This window comes from Spea bombifrons, chromosome 5, assembly GCF_027358695.1.
Source record: "Spea bombifrons isolate aSpeBom1 chromosome 5, aSpeBom1.2.pri, whole genome shotgun sequence".
NCBI classification, from domain to species: domain Eukaryota; kingdom Metazoa; phylum Chordata; class Amphibia; order Anura; family Pelobatidae; genus Spea; species Spea bombifrons.
The window spans coordinates 34788070-34809391 of record NC_071091.1 but is presented as its reverse complement, the minus strand read 5'-3'; the positions used below and the strand labels follow the sequence as shown (position 1 = coordinate 34809391).

The 21322-nt window shown below is 35.9% G+C and overlaps 1 protein-coding gene across 1 annotated transcript in view; it reads right to left on the bottom strand.

Annotated features, from left to right (window-relative positions):
- CNTNAP2 (contactin associated protein 2) overlaps positions 1–21322 on the bottom strand; it is a 650026-nt gene that overhangs the window by 39463 nt on the left and 589241 nt on the right. The window contains exons 16-20 of the mRNA XM_053467334.1: positions 13013–13183; positions 6116–6334; positions 2600–2836; positions 1042–1281; positions 572–708 (exon numbers count right to left, since the gene is read on the bottom strand). Coding sequence (XP_053323309.1) covers positions 572–708; positions 1042–1281; positions 2600–2836; positions 6116–6334; positions 13013–13183 — 1004 coding nt within the window. The remainder of the gene's footprint in view (positions 1–571; positions 709–1041; positions 1282–2599; positions 2837–6115; positions 6335–13012; positions 13184–21322) is intronic.

Here is a 21322-nt window from a genome sequence, read left to right as displayed (position 1 = left end):
GAGTCTCCAGCTGCCATATTAATGGTGCCATTAAAGGGTTTAGCTACTAGGATGAACCCGTTTCACCTTTGTATGTCACAGTTTCATTCTTTGTATTGCATATGCCACATTTAAAATCACAAACAAGCTTCCTGCTTATCCCGTAACATTTAAGGCTGAAATACTACATATTATTGATGTACTTTGGAGACAGATCAGCTTTAGGATTTGTGCACTGGCTGCAACCTGGTGTTCAGGAGCAGGTTAAGGTCAATAGAAAAGTTGGATTGACCTTATCTAATTTTAAAGAGGAAGTTGTTTGTGATAGGACCTTGTGTTACAATGTTATGCGGTTTACATATTTTTTTCTGTAACTACTGGTGCCAAGATTTATACATATATAGTATAAACTGCACAATAAACACAATTTGCTTCATATATTGTTTAAACAAACTACCATCCTTTTTTATGTAGTACAATGGGGAGTTGAGGACAAGGTGAGTACGATAAAGGTGTAATGATGACAAGGTAGCACATTGATGGCAAGCTGGAAAAGGTAAAAAGAAACTGAAATTTGCATATGTACATTTACCTGAAAAATGATGTTTCTCCCCATTCTTGTAATATTAACATTGTGAGGCTGCCCATTTGCCATATTTTTGTGATCAGTGATATCCACGTTGTATGGCTCTTTGGTGCCACCTAAATTGTACCGAATTTGTAAAATTCCTGAAAAGACAAGATGGAAAACCTAATTGGTTAAATGAGTGTCCTATTCCAGCCTACAGAGATGCAAAGACTGATATTAATCAGGAGGCTAAAATTAGACCTACCATTCATGGAACTCATTATTGTAGAAATCTCTCTGGCAACCTCAAAATTATTCCAAAAGTATGTTACAAAAAACATTTGAAAAGCTAGACAGTAAGTACCCAATAAGATGGGTGAGGTGGGTAGTAGCACCCTTACAATTTATCAAAATGCAATGCATAATTGTAAACTAATTCATTGTTTATCTACAGTAAAAGAAACAGTCTAGTTTAAAAGAAAATACATCCTTACCAGATGACTTTAGAAGGACAGCCAGGTAGTCTTGGGAATAGGAGCTAACATACACGAGAATACATGGGGTCTTGGAGGTACTGAAGCTAAAAAGCAGTTCCTCTTTTGCTAGGGCAATGTCTGACGCTGAACTGAAATGAGGAACATTTGCTGTGTCCTTGGGACTGACGATTGCAGATGTTGACGCTGAGTGGAAGTTGTATCTCAGCCATGTTCCTTCTTCGAAATAGCCCCCCACATCTGTCAATGGTGAAAAATGTAAACAGAGGGGTTTTTTAAATCCAAAAGAGACAATGTGCCAGTTAGTCGAAAATTACAGTGGTCATGTGGATAATGTGAGGTAAAACTGTCCTGGTCATTAGCACATCTGCAAAACAATGAGAGGTCCAAACTATGCCAAAAATGGTTTTAGTGAAACTTTTGTTTTACATTTTTATACAGATAAGTATCTATCTTCATTATTCAGAACATCTGATCTGCTCATTATTGCCCATGCAACTATTACTTGTATCTACATAACCTCCTTCTGCAACAATTCCTCCTTTTAATATAAAAAAATATATATAAAGTCGGCAACGTTTGGATCATTGATATAAAGCAAAGCCATATGTTTATGTTCATTTTCTGATATTGTTTTGTTTTCTCTTGAACACATATGAGTCCCCCTGGTTCTATATCTTCCCAAGTACACAATGTACAAATCTATAAATTGACAAAAGGCATTGAAGAAGAGAACTTTATAGTCAGTAATCCCAGAAGACAAGTTTGGAAGGTGGAAACACAGGTTTATGGTGCTTGATGCACCCTTGGACATAACATGTCAATCATAAAAGCACCTGTTCCAGTTATGGAACTTATTGAAGGTGGGCGAGGGCTGGAACTAACAAAGGAACCTGAGACTTGCGTTCTATAAAAAGCTAGGCGGATGTAGGTTGCTTTAATATAGATATGTCCTCAAAAGAGATCAGTTAGATCATATTGGGACAGTATCTGGTGTAAAGTGCTAAATTTGGAGTAACTGGTAAAAAAAGATTAAATTGGTTTCTAGGGGGATTGCTTTATATTTAGCACCTTGCTTCACAATATGTTTTCTTTGTTACCAAGGCTTACTTTCTAAAACAAGTGGTACCAGATCAGCCAATTTTGAGCCATCATGTAGGGCTGCTTTGTCTGATGCATGTTGAAAAACACATATGAATCTTTAGATAGATAAATGTTTTTCAGCCCATGGTAGGATGTCATTACATATGAGCATTTAAGACCTAGTTATCAGTATTGAAGGTGCTGTTTCATGGAGGCTGTTCAGAGCTGTTGGTGATAAATATGTTGGATGTGACACAAAGCTAGACTAGGGTCTTAAATACCAACATAGACTATTACTGGTCATGATCAAAGGCAAGAAAATAAATATGTAACATGAACTTTTGTGGAGGGATTAAGTGATAAGATTTATAACAACAAACAAAGGCAAAGCATTTAAAAAAATCAAGGAAAAGAAAGTATAAATAAAATGATTCCTTTACTTAATGGACATGGTGAATACATGTTAAGGTGTTACCTTTTATGCAGAAGGGTCCATCATATGCAGTCCTTGAGCAGTCACAGGAATAACCGTTGTATTTCTCTACGCACTTGCCCCCGTTCTGGCAGTACATCCCAAAGCTGGTACAGTGTCCCGAACAGCCAGGCTTTACCCCTGGTGTGACCTTTGCCCTCTCTTCCAAATCCAGAGTCACACCGTTCATTCTCAAAGAACGTATGCAGCCCAGGAACCCTTTCTGATCTCCAGCGGCACCTTATTGTGCGATACAAGAAACTTTAGGTCATATCTGGCACCTCACTACAGAATATCCCTTTATCTGTCTTTTTTTATACGTTACATTACAAAAAAGTTTAAGAAATAATTCTTGTCAATGACGGCACTAAGAAGTTTAGTGCCCATAGATGCCACTACAGTTTGTTTTACCTATAGTGGCTTATAAGAAAAAGATCGCTTCCTACAAACTTTACAATTCAATTACAAGAGTCAGTCTTTTATTTCCAGGCATGGTTTACAATATATAAGATGAAATACCTGGCACGTTCAGCTATTCTGCACTGTGGTAATGGATTCTTATATGACATGGTATTAAAGAATTAACACAATGTTCCCATTTCTTTAGAGCTGAACGTTCAAGCAAATAATTGAATATTCTGATTTTTTTTCTGCCCTGTAGATGGATACTCAAAGCTGCATGAACAAAAAAAAGACATCTCTATGATTTTGTACCATTCTGCAATAGGACCTTGTGCACCCAATTAAAGCGATGTTGGCTTCCTTAGCTTCAAATATTGTTTTTGACTTAAAAATCATACATAAACCCATGGCCTTAAGGCCCATCGCGGCATTGTAAACCTATTTGCTGCACTTTTAAGCATTTTTAATTAAAAACTCAGCAAGAGGTGCTTAGTGATGTGACAGTTCTCATAAAAATGCCCTTTATGTGCCATGTTATTAAAACATTAATTAATCTTTGGCGCCAGAGTGATATCAGAAGAGACTATTTAATTCTTAAACATCATAAATACGATGAGATGTTCTTCACGAATTGGATGTGAATTACAGGGGAGATGTCTACTCCCACGCGTTGTCCAGATGTTCCATACAATATCTGGCAGTAACAGTTTCTAACAAAGTAATATGGCTTCCACGGAATTGCACTGAGAATTGTAGATACTTCCAGCTGATTGATTATAGACTGGTTTGATACGTGTGCTTAATATCTTTCCTACCGCAGCAGTTTATTACAAGCCTTAAATGTGCATTTGGTTCAATTATGAGGTCTCAGCACACGGCCTCCATTTCATATTAATGTGTTATTTTAAGTAGTATCTATACCAAGCAAGCATATGGAGCGTTTATATTGCCTTACATCCATTCTACATTGGAAGAAACCATGTGCATTCTAAACTCTGGGGGAAGATTAAACTTTTATCTGCAGACCTAGAAGTTGTCACATGGGTGACTTTCTCTGCTTAAACAGCACACTGAGCTGATTCTTTATGGCAAAGCTTATGAAGTCTGTTTCTCCATAGACATTCATTAGAGTGTCCAGCTGGGAGATTACTACTGAACCATTCTATTGCTTGCCACAGGACGTATGATGAGGCATAAGGATGCCTGTCTATTAGACTGGGCTCAGATAACAGAGCAAGAACACATACAAATGGCTAATACGCGGTTGGCTGAAATTCAATATTTAATCTTATACTAGTAATACAACAGTTAGGCGGGGATTACCCTTTAATGTGTTCTAAATCTTCTGCCATTTGCATGAATGGAGAACGAGATCTTGGCAGGCAAAGAGTGATTATGAAACTCAAATGAATAATTGTTACCCATGTCTAGCCCATTTTAATGTTCAAACACCCTTTATCTGTAAATAATGTTCTAGTCTTCAAATTATTTTACCTGGCATAAGTACCCACATACTGTACAGTGCCATTAAGCTACTACATCTAGAAGCCTCTGGAGCAGACGGACCCGGTCTGTGTTTAGACATAATGGTTTTATGTATGAAAAAATACTGCATCATATACAGTATTTTTGGAGAAGGCGGGATGGGTAATAGGTGTGGGTTTTTGGAGCCCCAATACGCCAGCATTAAACATCACTAACTTGCTTTGCGACAGGTTTTTTCAGTCAATGACCTTGGGTGACCTTGCAAGTCTAAGTCAACACAATTTCTAGTCTATAGCTATTACTAGCATAATCTACATAGATCCACTATGTCCATTTTACATCCTTGTAAAAGGTTTATGCCTGACTGTAGTAAAGTTCTGAAAAAAGTATTAATATTAATAGCTAGATATCCCTGCAGTGCATTTACAAATGTCAGATTTCTACCCATAATGCTTTAAGAAACTGCAGTATACTAGCAAAGAACAAGGTTCAGAGAGTAAACTTTTCTGTGGCAACACAAAGAGCGACATTCGTTTATTTTACTAAGTTTATTTATCACTTGGCAATTTTAAAATGACAAGGACATTTTTATAGAGGCTGATTTTTAAAACCAAATTTGCATTTACTAGGCAAAAGTTATTTTGAAAAAGCAATGGTGCTTTGCCTGAAAGCAGCAGAGCGTAATTCTGTTAAGGACTAGGACTTTTGAATTAGCGTATTCGTAAAAGCATTTCCGTATGTATTTGTGTATCAGGAAAAAGCACATACTTAATAGGAATGCATTTTTTTTGTAATTAAATGGCCTCTTTTTAATCTGTGATTTAGATTAATAGTTAATTCAATTTAATGTAACCCAAAACAATATATAGATATATTTTTTTGCATCAAAATAGAAAGCATTTTTAGAGACTAGGAGTATTCTTTATAATATAATCGTAATTATATGTTTTATGATAATTGTTGGTGTAACATAACAGGCCATAGGCAGTAAGGATACATTTTTTCTATTATGGAAGTAAAATGTAACCATATTTTAGAAAGTGGAATCAACAAAAAAAAAAGTTTTGTTTTTGTTTTTTTGCATAAAAATAAAAAGCATTTTCAGAGACTCTTGGGGTATAATTTCATCCTAATTCTTAGGTTTATGATAATTGTTGGTTAAACATCAGAGGCCATAGGCAGTAAGAATGAATATCTTCTATTGCGGAAGTAAACTGTAACAGTATTTTGAGAAGTGGAATCAACAAAATAATAGAACACTGTATTGATTGACTGTGGGGGTTTATCCACTAAAGCGATAGCTGGCTTGCAAGAGTTGCCTTTTCAAGTTCCCAACTTCACTATACATTATTAGGGGCCAAAACCAATGAGCTTCTCTGCTAGAAGGGTAAGCTTGCCCTGCAAAATGCATAGTTTTCGACTTTAGAGGCTTGCTGATTTAACTATGAAAGGTCAAGCAAGCTATTCTTGCAGTAGAAGCTTACTTGTGTTGGACCTTCATTAATAATAGTTAATTATATAAAAATAAGCTGCTTTCTGTTAAATAAACCATTAATAAGAATTGGATTTTCAGTTTTACATGACTGATTAACATATTACTTCAAGTCAAAGTATTTTTTTTTCTTTTCTTACCAACGAAGAGTTGACTGTAAAGCTCAAGTCGTGTGTGACCTTGGGTGGGAGCTTTTCGTATCTGAAGAGGTAGCTGGTCAACTTGTAAACTGGCCTCCTTTACGTTTCTTTCTGCCCTGACTCGGTGCCACTGATCATCATTCAGAGGAGTTGGAGACTTGACAATCAATTCAACTGGTCCATTTCCGACATCAAATGAAAAGGAAACCTCTGTGTTGGCTGAAAAGTAGGCCACACAACATGAGTTTTTCATACAACCACATATAACACTTCAATTTAGAACTATCTTACAGAAATGTCTACGTGCAAGGTGAGGCTATACCAATGCTTTATTCTAAATAGAGATGTACAGTATCTCAAAATTCTATTGGCTTTCATATAATACAGCATTACCTTTTTTAAGAATCATTTCCATAAACAAATGTGTGGTAGACTTTTTAGTACTGGCAGACAATGACAACTATATTTCGGAAAATATATTTCTATGTATGTCTATATCATATATATGTATAACATAAACACCATTGAACGCCACAGGCAGCTGCTTTATTAGTGTCTGTCCATTGAAAAACTTACTCTACCAAGACAAATTGAAGACTTTTTTGATGGCACTGGTTAGAATTTCCAGTATGTGATTATGTATATTATTAAAAAGCTTATACCTTGATAGCAATGAAGGTAAGAGTTCATCAAATGCATTTAAAACTGGTTTGTCAACAGTGGCTTTTTTATCCTTTTCATTAATGGAAAAGAAGTTAAAACCTAATATATGAATGTCTTTCATTGGGTCCACGTCATAACAAGGATGTCTTCTTTAGAGATTGCAGCAAATCCATAAAAAAGGTTAAGACCGTACATATCCCTTGACAGGGTAACAGGTTGGGACCCATATACGCACCCACATATAGATTCCAAATGCAGTACTAAAGCAAATTTGCATTAACATATCCAAACCGGTCAACCTAGGTCCGAATACGCTTTGAGTATCAGAAAATGCACGTCAGTCTATTCTTAATTCTGACAGGTAAATGACAGGGTCCATTATAGGTAATTATATCGCTTATAAATCATTTTAAAGTGAATAAACTGGGCAAAGAAAGAGCTGAGATGTTTGGTACTATGACTGGCCTTTTGTTCACATATTCTGTGACATTATGTGTGGGCATGATTTTGCGTTTTGAAATGAAAGCTTTACGTCATGATTTGTGAATAAATAATACATGGATACGATAAGGTAGATTATCAAATCACTTCCCACCAATACATTAGTTGTATATTGGCTAGCACAACCCACATATAGAAATACCTTGCCATTTTAATGATATGTGCACTTTAACAATTCAGCTTATGTTTTAGGATATCTCGGCTTAAAAGCTAGTCTAACAATAAACTCTGTGCACCAGTAAGAAATATGATACTCGATTCAATGAGCCACCAAAACCGTAATTGGTGTTAATGGTTAAAGATGGATGGTTTGTTGTACAACTGAAACTGTGACCACTTTAGAACGCAATAGGAAACAACTTTGCTTAAGTGACTCAGTGTGGCAAGAAGAGTATTATGTCTGTTTTTTAATGAAAAGTCTGGAATTAAGCAGCTCGTTGGATCAAGCATATCATATGGATTACGTTAAAACCCAGCCATGGACTGCAGTGTGTTCTTTGCATTTCAGGATTACTTACAAGAGGTATGGACTTAATTCCATTGATCACCCACCTAATGAAGATTTCACCAGTAACTGAACTTCGCTAAAAAAATTCAAAAGCTACATTTGTCTGTTTTTCCAAGGGTTATTTAAAGATGCTGTTAAATGTAAGCGAGACTTTAGCCATATACTCGGCCACTGGCTGGATATTCCCGGGTGCATGCTACAAGAGCATAAAAAAAAATCTATATATATATATGTATATCTTTTGTTGTTACAGAGTGTATATTAAGGCGATAGAGGGCAGGTATTTATTACTCAAGATCCTTCATAGATTCCACTTTCTCAACTGTACCTAATTAGCAGGCTTTAAGATCCCAGCCCAGAGAAGGAGCAAATCCACAGAGCTAAGATTTTGCTGACCTGTGAAGTCAGTACCCTAGAGGACTTTGCTTTGGGCCAATCAGGGGTATCCTGTTTGCTGTATCAGAAGTTGGTGGACACTGCAGGTAAAGTACTTGTGGATGGTCTATGAGTATTGAGGCTTACTACTGCCGTCTGTGAGTTTAAGTCAGGCAGTACTGCATTTATTACTTGTTACATACAAGGAAGCTGCCTATACAAATTAGGATGGAAGACCTGGTGAAATGGCAACCTGTTAGGGCCAGTGAATGGAGGTAGATGACATTGTAGCGTACCAAACAACATTTGAGAGGATTGCTGTTAAGATTGACCTCCAGAGGAGTGAGCAGGACCGTGGACTCCATCTCTTAACGGAGAATCCCAGAAAGTGTATAATAACTTACCTCATAGCTAAATTCAAGCCTATAAGTCAGAGCTACTCAAGTGCCTGATAATCAAGCCCAAAAATATAATGCAAGGGTATAAGGTTGTATGAGAGCTAGATCCTTCTAAACAAAAGGGAAAATGGTCATCCGGGTTTACAGTATGGCCCACAGCTGCACTTCTTCCATTGTCTTTTTTTGTTCTTCTCCCTTCTGTCTTTTTTCTATGTCCACTTCTGCCTGTGTCTTCTTTCTCCCCCTGCTTCTCCGTTAATCTGGTCTCCTGGTGAACTTCCAGAAAAACACAGGAACAGAGGACGGGTGTTACCAGAGGTTCCGTCCTTTTTTGGAAGTTCACCAGGAAGCTTTACTAATGTTTTTGATAAACAGCAATCCTAGTCTTCATAGTGTAAGGCAAACATATATACAAAACTAAAGCAAAAAAATGCCCAAAACATGTGAAAACAGAAATACACTCTGCCATTTTGCAAAAGACCTCTCTTTCTCTGCAAATCTATCTGCATTAGTCTGGCCTCTTAATGCACTTCCACAAAACAACAGAGTCATGGAGACAGCCTCTACCGGGGGGGAGAGAGGGTGTACCCAGAGGTCCCTGCCCTTTTGTGGAAGTTAACCGCGAGATCAGTTTCACAGAGAAGCGGATGAAGAAAGAAGACAGGGGGAGAAGTGGAAGAAGACCAAAGAAAGAGGACAAAAGAACAAGAAGAGTCAAGATAAGAACCAGAACTGCGGGAAAGAAGCCAGGGACACAGAAGTGGTCGGCGACATTGAGAGACAACATGAGAGAGTGTGAGGCAGTGAGCATGGGAGAGTGTAAGAGAGAGTGAGTAAGAGTGAGTGAGGGTGTAAGAAACAACAAAATTCAAGGTCTTTGCTTAATATTTGTTAGTTTCATTGGGGCTCCCTCCTCTTTTTTGGACATTCTTACAAATTCCCCAAATTTGCAAATTTCATTAAAATTTTAATCTGTCTACTGTTTATAGTGCTTTTTGTTCTAACCATGTAAAATCAGTGATAATAAAGAAAAGACTCTGCAAGCATTCCTAGATTCTAGGAGTCATGTTACTTCAATAACAAAATGTTACACAAACAACAAGTCATTGAAATTTCATGTATTCATGGTAATGTTCACTGACACCCCACAGCTGTTGAAATTGAAACAGGTGTGGGAATTAGCAGTCATAGAGCATATGTGGTACCTATATTATGATGCTAGTGCTATGGTGAGATTTCCCCACTTCCACCAATTATGGGAAAATCACTCAGAGCCAAAGTGTAAGTCTCTAGAAGAATTGGGAGATACAGAAAAGATAGAAGATGTTCTCCCTATACAAGTGTTTACAAGTGAACAAATTCACTTGTGCTATGTCTAGGTAACAAGAAGGTACACAGTGAGACATTAGCCCCTTAGCAAATGAAACCTAAAGACCATATAAAGGGGCTTACATTATTTTTTTTGTTAATTACCTTTGGACAAGGTTTGGACATTAAAAGTAAAAGGGGATGTTTTCATATTTGTATATCTAGTTATATTTAGTTGCAACAATGCCTTTAAAATGACACAGTTTTTTCTACAATTAGGCAATAATCTAAAAACGAAAGTTTACATCTAGTACACAAAACAATTTTTTTAAAAAAATCAGTAAACAAGCTTGAATGCAACGGAGCATAATTCAGTTAAAGGCTAAAAGGAAACCCAGAATAAATTAATTTTTAAAGATTTGTGTACCGATAAATAAATACAAATAGTTACATTGGCTTTATATGAAATCTCTTTTTTTTTCTCTTCAATCATAAATACGTGACTTTTTATTCCCTTGAAATTAAAAGAAAAGGTTCTATATGGGCACAAAAGTGACGGTGAATTTGTCAAATCTCTGTTTTTCATGCATACAAATGGGATAAGGAGAACTGCCCAATCCCAAATTTCATTGGATTCTGACTAATAAAGCCTTGTCACATGTCAATTCAGTTACCCGCCATTTTATATCCTTATCTCTAAAAGCCACGCAGAACGCAGAGAGAACACTACGTTTACTTCACACAGTACTGTCAAAATGATCCGGAATAATCCAGATCCAATCACTTTATCATCAGGGCCTTGACAGAAAAAAAAGTAATTTCTTAGTTTTTTTTTCTTTTGGACTGATTCATTCAGATATGCCCTAGAGTTAGAGCATATATATATATATATATATATATACACTGTATTACCAGACCCATATAATAGTACTAAGGAAATATTTACATTGGATGAACAGTAAAATCAGCAACTCAGAAGATTAAACCTTTCTGACACAATATACAAGGTGTTCTAACATTTATTAGATATAGTTCTTGCCATGTGCACTGACAAGACAGGACATTGGGTCAGAAGCCATTCCATGTAACACTAACAGGACTGTTATTGACATCGGCACTGTCCTAAGACACAATTGTCATAAATGTGTTCTGCAGCTTCAGGTTTCATGCTTGGATCTACAGAGCTTAGCATCTCATCCTGTTGTGTCCCTGACATGGAGCAACTTGTAACCTAAGCCGTCCAGGGAACTCTGAACTATACAGTGTCAGGGTAATTACAACTAACTAAAATTATCTTTAGTACATAATAGGAAACAACTGAGAAGATTTAAATAATCCAAAAAGTGCATCAATATCGTGGGACAACGTGTCTATATGACGACAGAACATAGTAGTTGTCCCTTACATCTAATTATTTTTGTTTGTAATGATAGATTAAATTCTAAAGAGCAAATAATCACTAAAACAGATTTCAAATTTTGGTACATTTTTAGTTCATGAATACATCAAAATAAGTTTAAAGAGATGTGCTAGTTCACACATTAAAATAAAAATATATGTTATTAAAGCATTAAATCCTTGTTGTAGTGTTCTGTGCAGTTTTCATGACTACATTTACACTCCCACTGCATTGGAAAGGTCAATTAATTCTAACACTTTTATTATGCTTCTTTGAAAGTCAAAATATAACCTCCACAAAGTAAAAAAATCTTATTACCCCTGCGTTTATAAAGAATTGAATATTAGAAAAATTCATTTTTTTGTGTGAGGCATAGATTAACTCACTTAAAGCCACACTTGGAGGAACAGACAAAAAAAATCATAGTTCTATAAAAATGTCCTTAGTATTTTTTTTAAAAAAACCTGAAAATGTATGTGTGCCAGTTAGGTTGATTAGTATTCTAAGTGTGTTAGATGCCCAAAGTAATTCTGTTTTGTGGGTTTACTGAGGTGTGTAAAAGCCTTGGTGCTTGACATCTTTTGATAATCTGCAACTGTTCTATAGATGTTAACAAGGGTGAAGTTTGAAGACTGAAGAGATGCAACCAAAGCAGCAAAGAGCCTGTGGCAATTTTAGCGCATGTTCACTTTACCAAAACTATTAGTCATTGACCTAGTGTTTTCTTAACCTTGAAAGAACATTGGCATTTCAAGAAAAATCGAGAAGCTATTCCTACTCATCTTTAAAAAAACAAACCGCGTGGCTGAAACTTTACAGAAGAAACAATAATGTACAAACACTATGGTTTACTAGTTAAAATATATAGTTAGTGTAAGCACCTATTATCTTTTTGTTTATATGGCGCCAACAATTTAGGCAGCACTTAAAATAGTTTGTTCTACCGTAGAATCTGTGAAATGATGGCAGTTGGCCGAATGTACACCAAATGCATTATGAGGAAATATGCAAATGAGGGATATGACCTCGTTTCCTGGTGCCAGACATAGCGCGTGAGGACCTTGAGGGAGCAGAAGAGCTGGCACTGGCTTACCCCCTCCTGAGCCAACAAAGGTAGGTTGTGTGTGTAAGTTTAAACAAATACAGTATGTTAGTTTGTGTAAATATGTTTCTGTATGTGTGTATGACATTAAGGATGTTAGTCTGTGTAAGTATGCTGCAGTATGTGTGTATGTTAGTATATGGTGTATGTATGTTACTGTACACATGTTACTGTGTGTGTAAGTACGATACCGTGTGTGCAGGTATCTTAATGCATGTGTGTGTAAGTATGTCACTGTGTGTGTGTGTGTGTGTATGGTCATGTGTTTGTTGTTATGTGTAAGTATGTTAGTATGCGACTGTGTGTAAGTATGTCAGTGTGTGCGAAAATATTTTACTGTATGTGTGTGTGTAAGTATGTTAGTATGTTACTGTGTGTGTGCGTTCATGTATTAGTTTGTCTGTGTAAGTATGTTAGTGTCTAGCTACTTTACTGTGTGTATAAGTATATTACTGTGTGTGTAGGAGGAGCTTGGGGGTCTCAAACGTACGTCTCACAGGGGTGTGTGTGTGTGTGGACTGCCAATCTTATTTGCTATTCAAGAGTGAAGATTAAGAATTTAAATGAGACATACATTGTCGATAATACGTCAAGGAAACATCATTTTCAAAACACAAAGAATACTTAAAAAAAAAAAGCTTACATTTTAATTCCAGTTTGATAAAGTCTGTGATTCCTCTGTTTTCAAGGAAGACTCCATCTGGGGCAGATGTCTTGAAGTAGAATGAAATATCTGCACTGGTTTCTCCTTGGAATGTAGAGAAGTGAAGATAGGAGGATGGAGTAGTGAAGGAGGCTGCATTCCAATAATGTCCTATAAAGCAGGATAAGTAATGTACATCAGTGAAATTCTCGTAAGATAGACATATATTGCCCGATTGTTCAATAAATTAAATGTTTTCATGCAGGAACACTGATGGTAATATGTATGGATGGGATGGGGCACACAGTTATCCATATGCATCCTTCCATTCCTATGTATTTAACTATTCCCATCAGTCTTCCTACATGAAGACATTTAATTATTTTGTAATATTTGCTATTCACCACTTAACAATCCACTACCTTATTTCACCTAAAGTTTTATCTGGCTCATTTAGTTCAGATGTGAAATAACAATTGATAAAAAAACGAATTTCTAGAATATTGGATAGATTTTTTTATGATTTCTTACAATAACTCTTGTTCCAATGTCTGAAACATAATCTACACTTAGAACCTTGGACTTTCTTTAGCATCTCGCTTGTGTACACAGAACAGTTTATTTGATTGCAAGCCAACTGTGTTGTTGTCGCTCTAAAATGCAAGAGTGAAAAGGATAAAAGCTGAGCTCATTTTTATGCCATTTGTATTTTATGTTGACCTAGCTAGAAAGAAAATATCAATTTGATATAGAAGCTTTAAATCACCTAAACTTTATCGTAAAGTCAAGCAGAGATGGATGGCAAGACTTGTTTTCATCTCCTGTTTTATGAAAGTTTAAAATCTGTTTTTAAAAGCTCTTCTTTCACTCTCTGAAAAGAACTTATAGCGTCTACTAATATCTTACCCAAGGTTATAGTGCGACACAAATAGCCCATAATACACCACAAATATCCAAAGAATGTAACGGATTATCTACTTTCATCTTGGTAAACAATAAAACATTGTCCATTTGTTAGAATTTTACGACACGGTGATGTGACTCATGACAAGGAGAGCACACATTTTAAATTTTCTTTACTTTTCCTTTATGACGCAACTTAACCATTATACAATGCTTTGCAAAAGGAAGTGCACTCGGTGTTCTAACAAAACAGAATGCAGACAAGAAACTTGAGGTCAAAAGGAAAAAAATATTTTTCCTACAGCATAAAATATATTGCGGTACACAGTGATGTAGGAAAGCATTGACAAAATCTTGGTTTTATCTCATTTTCCTCCAATAAACATACCGTATTTGCTTGATTATAAGACGACCCTGATTATAACACGACGCCCCAAAATTTTAATATTAAGTTAGAAAAAAATGAAACGTTTTACTAGTAAATATTAATTTAAGTAAACTATTTTTCATATTTAATAAAAACTATGATTGAGAATTTTTTTTATTTCCTTTTATTTGCCAACCTGCCCCCAGCCTTTTAACACCCTATATGCCACTCTACCTATATTAATGCCTTTTAACACCCTATATGCCACTCTACCTATATTAATGCCTTTTAACCCCTGCCCCCTACCTCTGCCCGTTAGTTCCGCCAGAGCTTCTATGACTGAGCAAAAATAGATATGAAAATATGAAAAAAATAATCACTATACGTGCCTCCAGGGTAAAGAAATAACCGGTGTAGTAATTATTCAACAAAGTGATATCAATACAGCAATTACATGGATGATTATTGTGACAGTGACAGTTTAGGGTCCATTGTGCTGGATATACATACAACATGCACTTTGCATAAGCAAAATAAATCATGTAATTATTTGATGCCATCATTTTGTTGCACTGCTTAATTCAAGTGTTTGTGGATCTGAATATGCTTTCTTTCACACTCACTATATTCTATGATAAGCTTAACCTTCACAACTGACAATGTATCTCATCCTCCCTATACCTGCATTTTTATAGTTATTGGAGGCTTGTGTGAAACCCATGCTTCTTTCAGGCAAAAAAAGAACATTCAGCTGACCCAGGTTACTTTCATTAAGCAGTTTTAATTCTGGCTGTTTAGCATCATTTTTGGCAAGTAAAGAACCTCTGAGATCTGTTTATTTTCCTTACACAGCACGCCACGGTTATAAATTATTGGCATAAAAAAAAAAAACGTCTTTCAATGCCTTAACTTTTGGCGTTGATGTTTGGCTTTTAAAAGAGTGTTAGTTTAAGGATTAGGAGAGCTGCTGACCACCTACTGCTTTGAAAGACACAATAAGCCTTGAGAAGTGCTGTGTTCACTAAACAGATATAGGCTTAGTCCCAAATGGATGTTTAACCTAGATGCTCACTGTTAAGGTGACAGATATCCTGGGAACAGTATTTTCTACTTAACTACATGTACTAATCGCAATAAAACACTTCTAAAAAATAATAACAATCATCATAGCAGTTGGTGAATAGATTCATAGCTACTTACAAGTCTCATAGGATGTTATTAGAAGAATAAGACTGGAGGGTGTTTGAATTTAATTTAAACGGGGGACACAGTAGGTGGGAATCATCAAAAGGTACTGTCTACTTCCCAAACAAAAACGCTGAGAACATCTGCTAACTGACTGGTAAATAATTAAATAGTACTTCTGCATTATCTCAGCAAACACAGAATATTTGGATAGAGTTTTTCGTTTAAATTCATTATCCTTACATTATGAGAATATTTTATTTTCATATTGATCCAGTTAGAAAAAAGCAAGCACCCTTATGCAAAGATGTGTCCTTATAAAAGTGCTAGACTGCTTTTGCAGCTGACCTTTTTAACTAAATGGAGCATTTGAAAGATTATTATTTTGTATTATTAAATGCCCAATCCTTCCACAAAAATAATGGCTTATAATCATGCAAAATTCATTTTGCCAGGAAAAATGTATTCTAAAAAGGGAGGCACTGATAGGCTTTTATCATAGAAATTCTAATTTTTATTTTACGTGTTGTGTCCATGGGATTAAACATCAGAGGAAAAATGAATTGGCAGACACGGACTTTAAGCAATTAATCAGTGGCAAAAAGTACTCCCATTGAAATCAATGTGAGCACTTTCCACACATGTACATGAGGTCTTGTTAGACCGCCCACAATACTGACAAAGCCGAATTACATATACGCTTCCATGCACACACACACTTACACATACATACCCATGCTCACACACATCTACACATCCATGCTCACACACATCTACACATCCATGCTCACACACACTAATATATCCATGCTCACATACACATTCATGCTCACATACTTATAGATATACATCCATGCTCACACGCATATACACATTCATTCTCACACACACTTATACATATGTGTTCATGCTGACACACACATACATACATACACATAGCCTCTCCCTCTTTTCCTCACTCATCACTGTTTAACTGTGGGGTCAAGTAACCTTGCATTGCGTGACCAATCTATGTTCCTGTCTCCCTAGTCTGCTACAAAATTGTTCACAAAGGGCTGGCACCTCCCAGGTTTTATACGCATTAAAATGTATGTGATGGCTGGCATGTCCCATTAAAAAAGAACAGCACTTTCTATCATCTGACACCAAAAGTAGTCAAATGTATCTAGAGTTAGGATTCTAAGCTAACAAATGGGACACCACCTTTACCTTATCTATCTGTGTCCATCTGTCAGACACTATGTATATAATATTTTAAAATATATGAACAATAATAACTATAATTAATGATAATAATTTATATATTCCATAAATATGGTTGACAATAAAACAGTTTTTGTTCTAAAGCCCCCCGTACAGTAATCAAGAGAAAGGTTGTCACTCAACAGTAACTTTTTCATAAATTGTCATATGAATGTCACAGAAAATGACTACGTTAACAATGGTCTATAAAATATACCCCGTATACCTAGTTTGTGGCTTGTAAAATATCAGCTATTAAAACGAATCCCTGAAAGGTCAAGGCAGTATCGAAAATCTCAGCATGCAAATTCGTAAATGTTAAATTGAATAAATAATGATGACCTACTCCTTTATCATAGAGATCCTAAAACTTCATATGTCACAACAATATTTCCCAGTATTCTAAGGCACCTTTACAAGCAACATAAAAATTCTGCAACCAAAAGGGTGTTTCAGTATGAATATAACATGCATTTAAAAAAACAAAAAAAAACCCCAAACATTTGCTCATAAAAGACACACTTTTTTTTTTTTAAATGCAACAGATGCTTTAGAACAGAGCTGGCCTAAGACATTGTGCTGCCACCAAAACCACGCCCACTGACAAATCACACCCATACTCATCCAGAGACTCACGCTAACAAACCCACTTAGACCAATACAACCAGACACTCAACACTAACACACACACCCAGACACTCAGACTAACATGCACATGCACATGCACACACTAACATACCCAAACACACACAGTCAAACACACTAACATACCCCCACACATAAGCACACACTAACATACCCACAAAGTCACACAGTCACGCTAACACATGCCCACCCAGACACAATTACACACATTGACACCAACGCAACTGGACACACACAATCAGACATTAAGACACAGACACCCACACACATTAACATTCCCACCTACAGACATCAACACTAACATACCCAGACACACACTAACATATCCAGACACACCCATAAGCAAACACATTAATATACCCAGACACACCCATAAGCAGACAAACACAGGCACACAAACACACAAACTAACATGCCCAGACACACACTAACATACCGTCACACTAACATACCTACACATACACTAACATACAAAACCACACAGGCGCACACACTAACAAACATGCAAAATAACTAACATACCCAGACACACACAGTCTCCACACTAACATACACAGACACAGAGCAACTGCACTAACATACACAGACACACAGTCACACACAACTCACTTAACATTGTGAGGCCGCAGCCTGTCCTTAACACATACTTACGGTAGTTAGGGTCCAAGCACTACAACTAAAAATCAGATCAGTTAAAGAAACCTTAGGATATCTGTTATTTCATTGTTTCCTCTAGTGATAGAATCACATTAAAAGAAATTGTAGAAACAACAACATAAGTGACATGTTTTCCCTAAAAATAAGGAATGACACAAAAATTTACTCATTAAAGTATTATATTAAGGAAGGGTTAGGCCATTCTAAGCGACTGTGAAATGTCATATTATACTTATATTTAGTCTCAGTGTTAAATTAAATACTTTTACGATATTAGCAATATCGGCACAATGTTTGATTCTGAAGCTAAATTGGGAATTTCTTAAATTGTATACATAAATAATTCAGGTAAATGATTAAATATGCATGCCAGGCCATACAAGACCATATACTGCAGAAAATAATTTTAAGGAATAGTCCCCACTCCTTGCCCTCATACCTTCTTTGCCGATTTTTGTTGTAACAGGGGGTAGTTCTCAGACTTAGTAGAAATAATGAAGATTATATGTAAAGAATGAGTGTTGTGCCAAGTTTCAATAGTGGTCTTATTGCTATGGCAACCAGGAGAATCAGCCATATATTAATAATGAAATGAATCTTATGGGTATCACAGTAATTTAAAAACTGTTTATTATAATGTTTATCATCAGATACACACTAAACTGAAAAAAATAGTAAATAAATATCACATCAGATTTGGTTGCATAAATGTAGCAGTTCTACAAATAAGTACCTGATAGGACTAAATAGTTCAGTATAATGTCTGTCAGTTCTTGTTTGGTCGTACCCTTTGAATGTTCGAGCTGTAAGAGCGCTGAGTAAATAGCTTGCACTATAGAAATAAAAGGTAATAATAATAATTTATCTCTAAAAAACCTAAAGAGTAAGTGGTTTACTGGGTAATATCTGCACACTGACATGGAGATGTCTGTTTTTAATATTTCTAATCAACCAGCAGATGGCAGTACATACACACAATGTAGATCTCTACAGTGACAACGCTTGGGTACAGTGTTTAATAACAAATAGTCAGTGCTTAATTTTGATTTAGCCGCAAACCTGAGATAAAAAAAAGAATCCCAAGACAAACAATGCAAATAGAGGTAAAAAGTGTCTGGATTAATAATTTCATAAAAACGTAACCAGAAGGCTAGGGTTTCACAATATTGTCAATAGAATTATCAGCGTTGCTATACTGGGGTACAACAAACACAGGAGACATGATGCTTTTTCAGGGTGCTAGAAATATTCACATCTAAATTCCAAACATGGACACTGATAAAGCAGAAATATATATTTCCTGCTAATGAGAACCCATATGTTTTTTGTGTTAATGATGCTGTTTCACTTATAGAAATCATTAATCGAGCTCTTTAGTATGTTAAGCAAAAAAAACCTTAGCAGATTTGTGACTTTATTATTTCTTCTAAAACTGACATTAAAATAACACAGAAACATTTAAGTAGCTTACTATTGCCTGGTCACATGACAATTCAGCATTCTCTGATAAAGTTTGAATATGCCAACATTTTACATGGTTAGCAATAGCATATTTCTTGGAAGGTTTGGGGCATTCAGCAGTGCTAGGACTTATGCTTCTTATGTAATATTATATTTTGCTGTATAGAGTAGCATCACTTAGACCTCTGGCCTCTGAGCCCTAAAATTAAATTGCCATCTATAGCCAAACTGTGCTGTCTATCATTGGACAAGCCAAAGTTAGTTTGTGTCCTACTCCTCGTTCAGCCTCACTTGTGAAATGAGGAGCTGAGCTGTTTTTTTCTTGATTTGGATCCTCGCAAGCATCCATATTGACTTTCCTAATGTCGTTGGTGAGTGTTCCTTAAGTCTTCGGTCATGGTTGGCCCATGCTTAGTTGGTTCTAAATATTGCCTTTCTACCAGGTCAACTTTCAAGTCCTGTGTCATCTGTTAATTTAAGATAACTTTAAATTTTCCATCTTGCTTGAATTTACTCAAACCTCACTGTTAACTGATTGATCTCCATGACTTTACCGCTTAAACAAATTGATAAACAGGGTTAACAGTAAGTATTATGTATATATACATATGTTTAGGGGCCCTGAGCAAAAATAAAAGAAATAGACATAAAATGAGGAATACAACACATACTAAAGGAATTTTGTGAAAAAATATGTTATCCTCCGTTCTATGGTAGGGAACACACATATAAATAAGGTGGGGGGCATAAGCACTTGGTGCGTTATTAACAGGTTTATTTACTGAACACAACATTTAAGAAATAGAGTTAAGATCTAAACTTTGATATTTGGGTGTGCACAGGAGTATATTTCAAGTGCAATAGTGTCCAACATGCTTCAGTTTTTATAGGAATGTAATCAATAACTACACTCCACATGAACATTGTAGATGTTATCATGATGTAAATATTCTGTTGACACTTTGAATGGCAGAAGCCACCACTGATGGTCGTGGAGAACCACAAACCTTATAATGCTCAGCCAGCTGTCAATTAACTATTATCCAAATGAAACAATCACTATATGATATTTCTAGTAATCAGACAGGTGTGGTAGTTGGTTAATCCTTGCTACAGGTTGCCATAAATACAAGTACTATGACATGAAGCAGAACGCATATCACAACATAGTGTCAAGCGTATGTTGGGCTGGAAACATCTGCGGGTGACAGCAGAGAATACATTGTCCGGAATAACCAGCTGTCAACAATACTTATAACTGAGATTTTCATTACCTGCCTATCGAAGAGAACAGCTTTTGCCGAATCAATAAGGAGGATTTTATGTTGTAAAAGGGAGCTGCTTCAGTGCTGAACAAAATAAACAATCTTAAACGGCTGTGTACCGTTGCTAGTCATAGTAACTCAATAGCAAGGGGCTGACATGCACTTTAAAGTGAAATAATGTGTGGAAACTGAATAATAAAGCATATTAGTTCAGGTCATATTCTGTTGGAGACTGTAAAGGTGTGGATAAAGGTATTGCAATTCCTACAATGCAAACTGACTTGCTGCATTAGGAAATAGAGTGATTGTCCATTTGTTTACCGTATGTTTGGAAATTTTTAAATGCTTTTTGCCATTTTTACACCTATATATATAAATATATACATAATATGGATATGTGAATAAATGTATCCAAAGTTAAAAATAAGTGTCTCTCCAGTAACTTACCAAAAGTAATATTGCGTTCGCTGTACAAAGCTATTCCCCTAGGTTAAAAACGATTCTATGCCCTTAAAGTAGTATGAAGTCTATTAGCATACATGTTAAAATGGCACTTGCTATGATATGATACATAAGGCACTATTG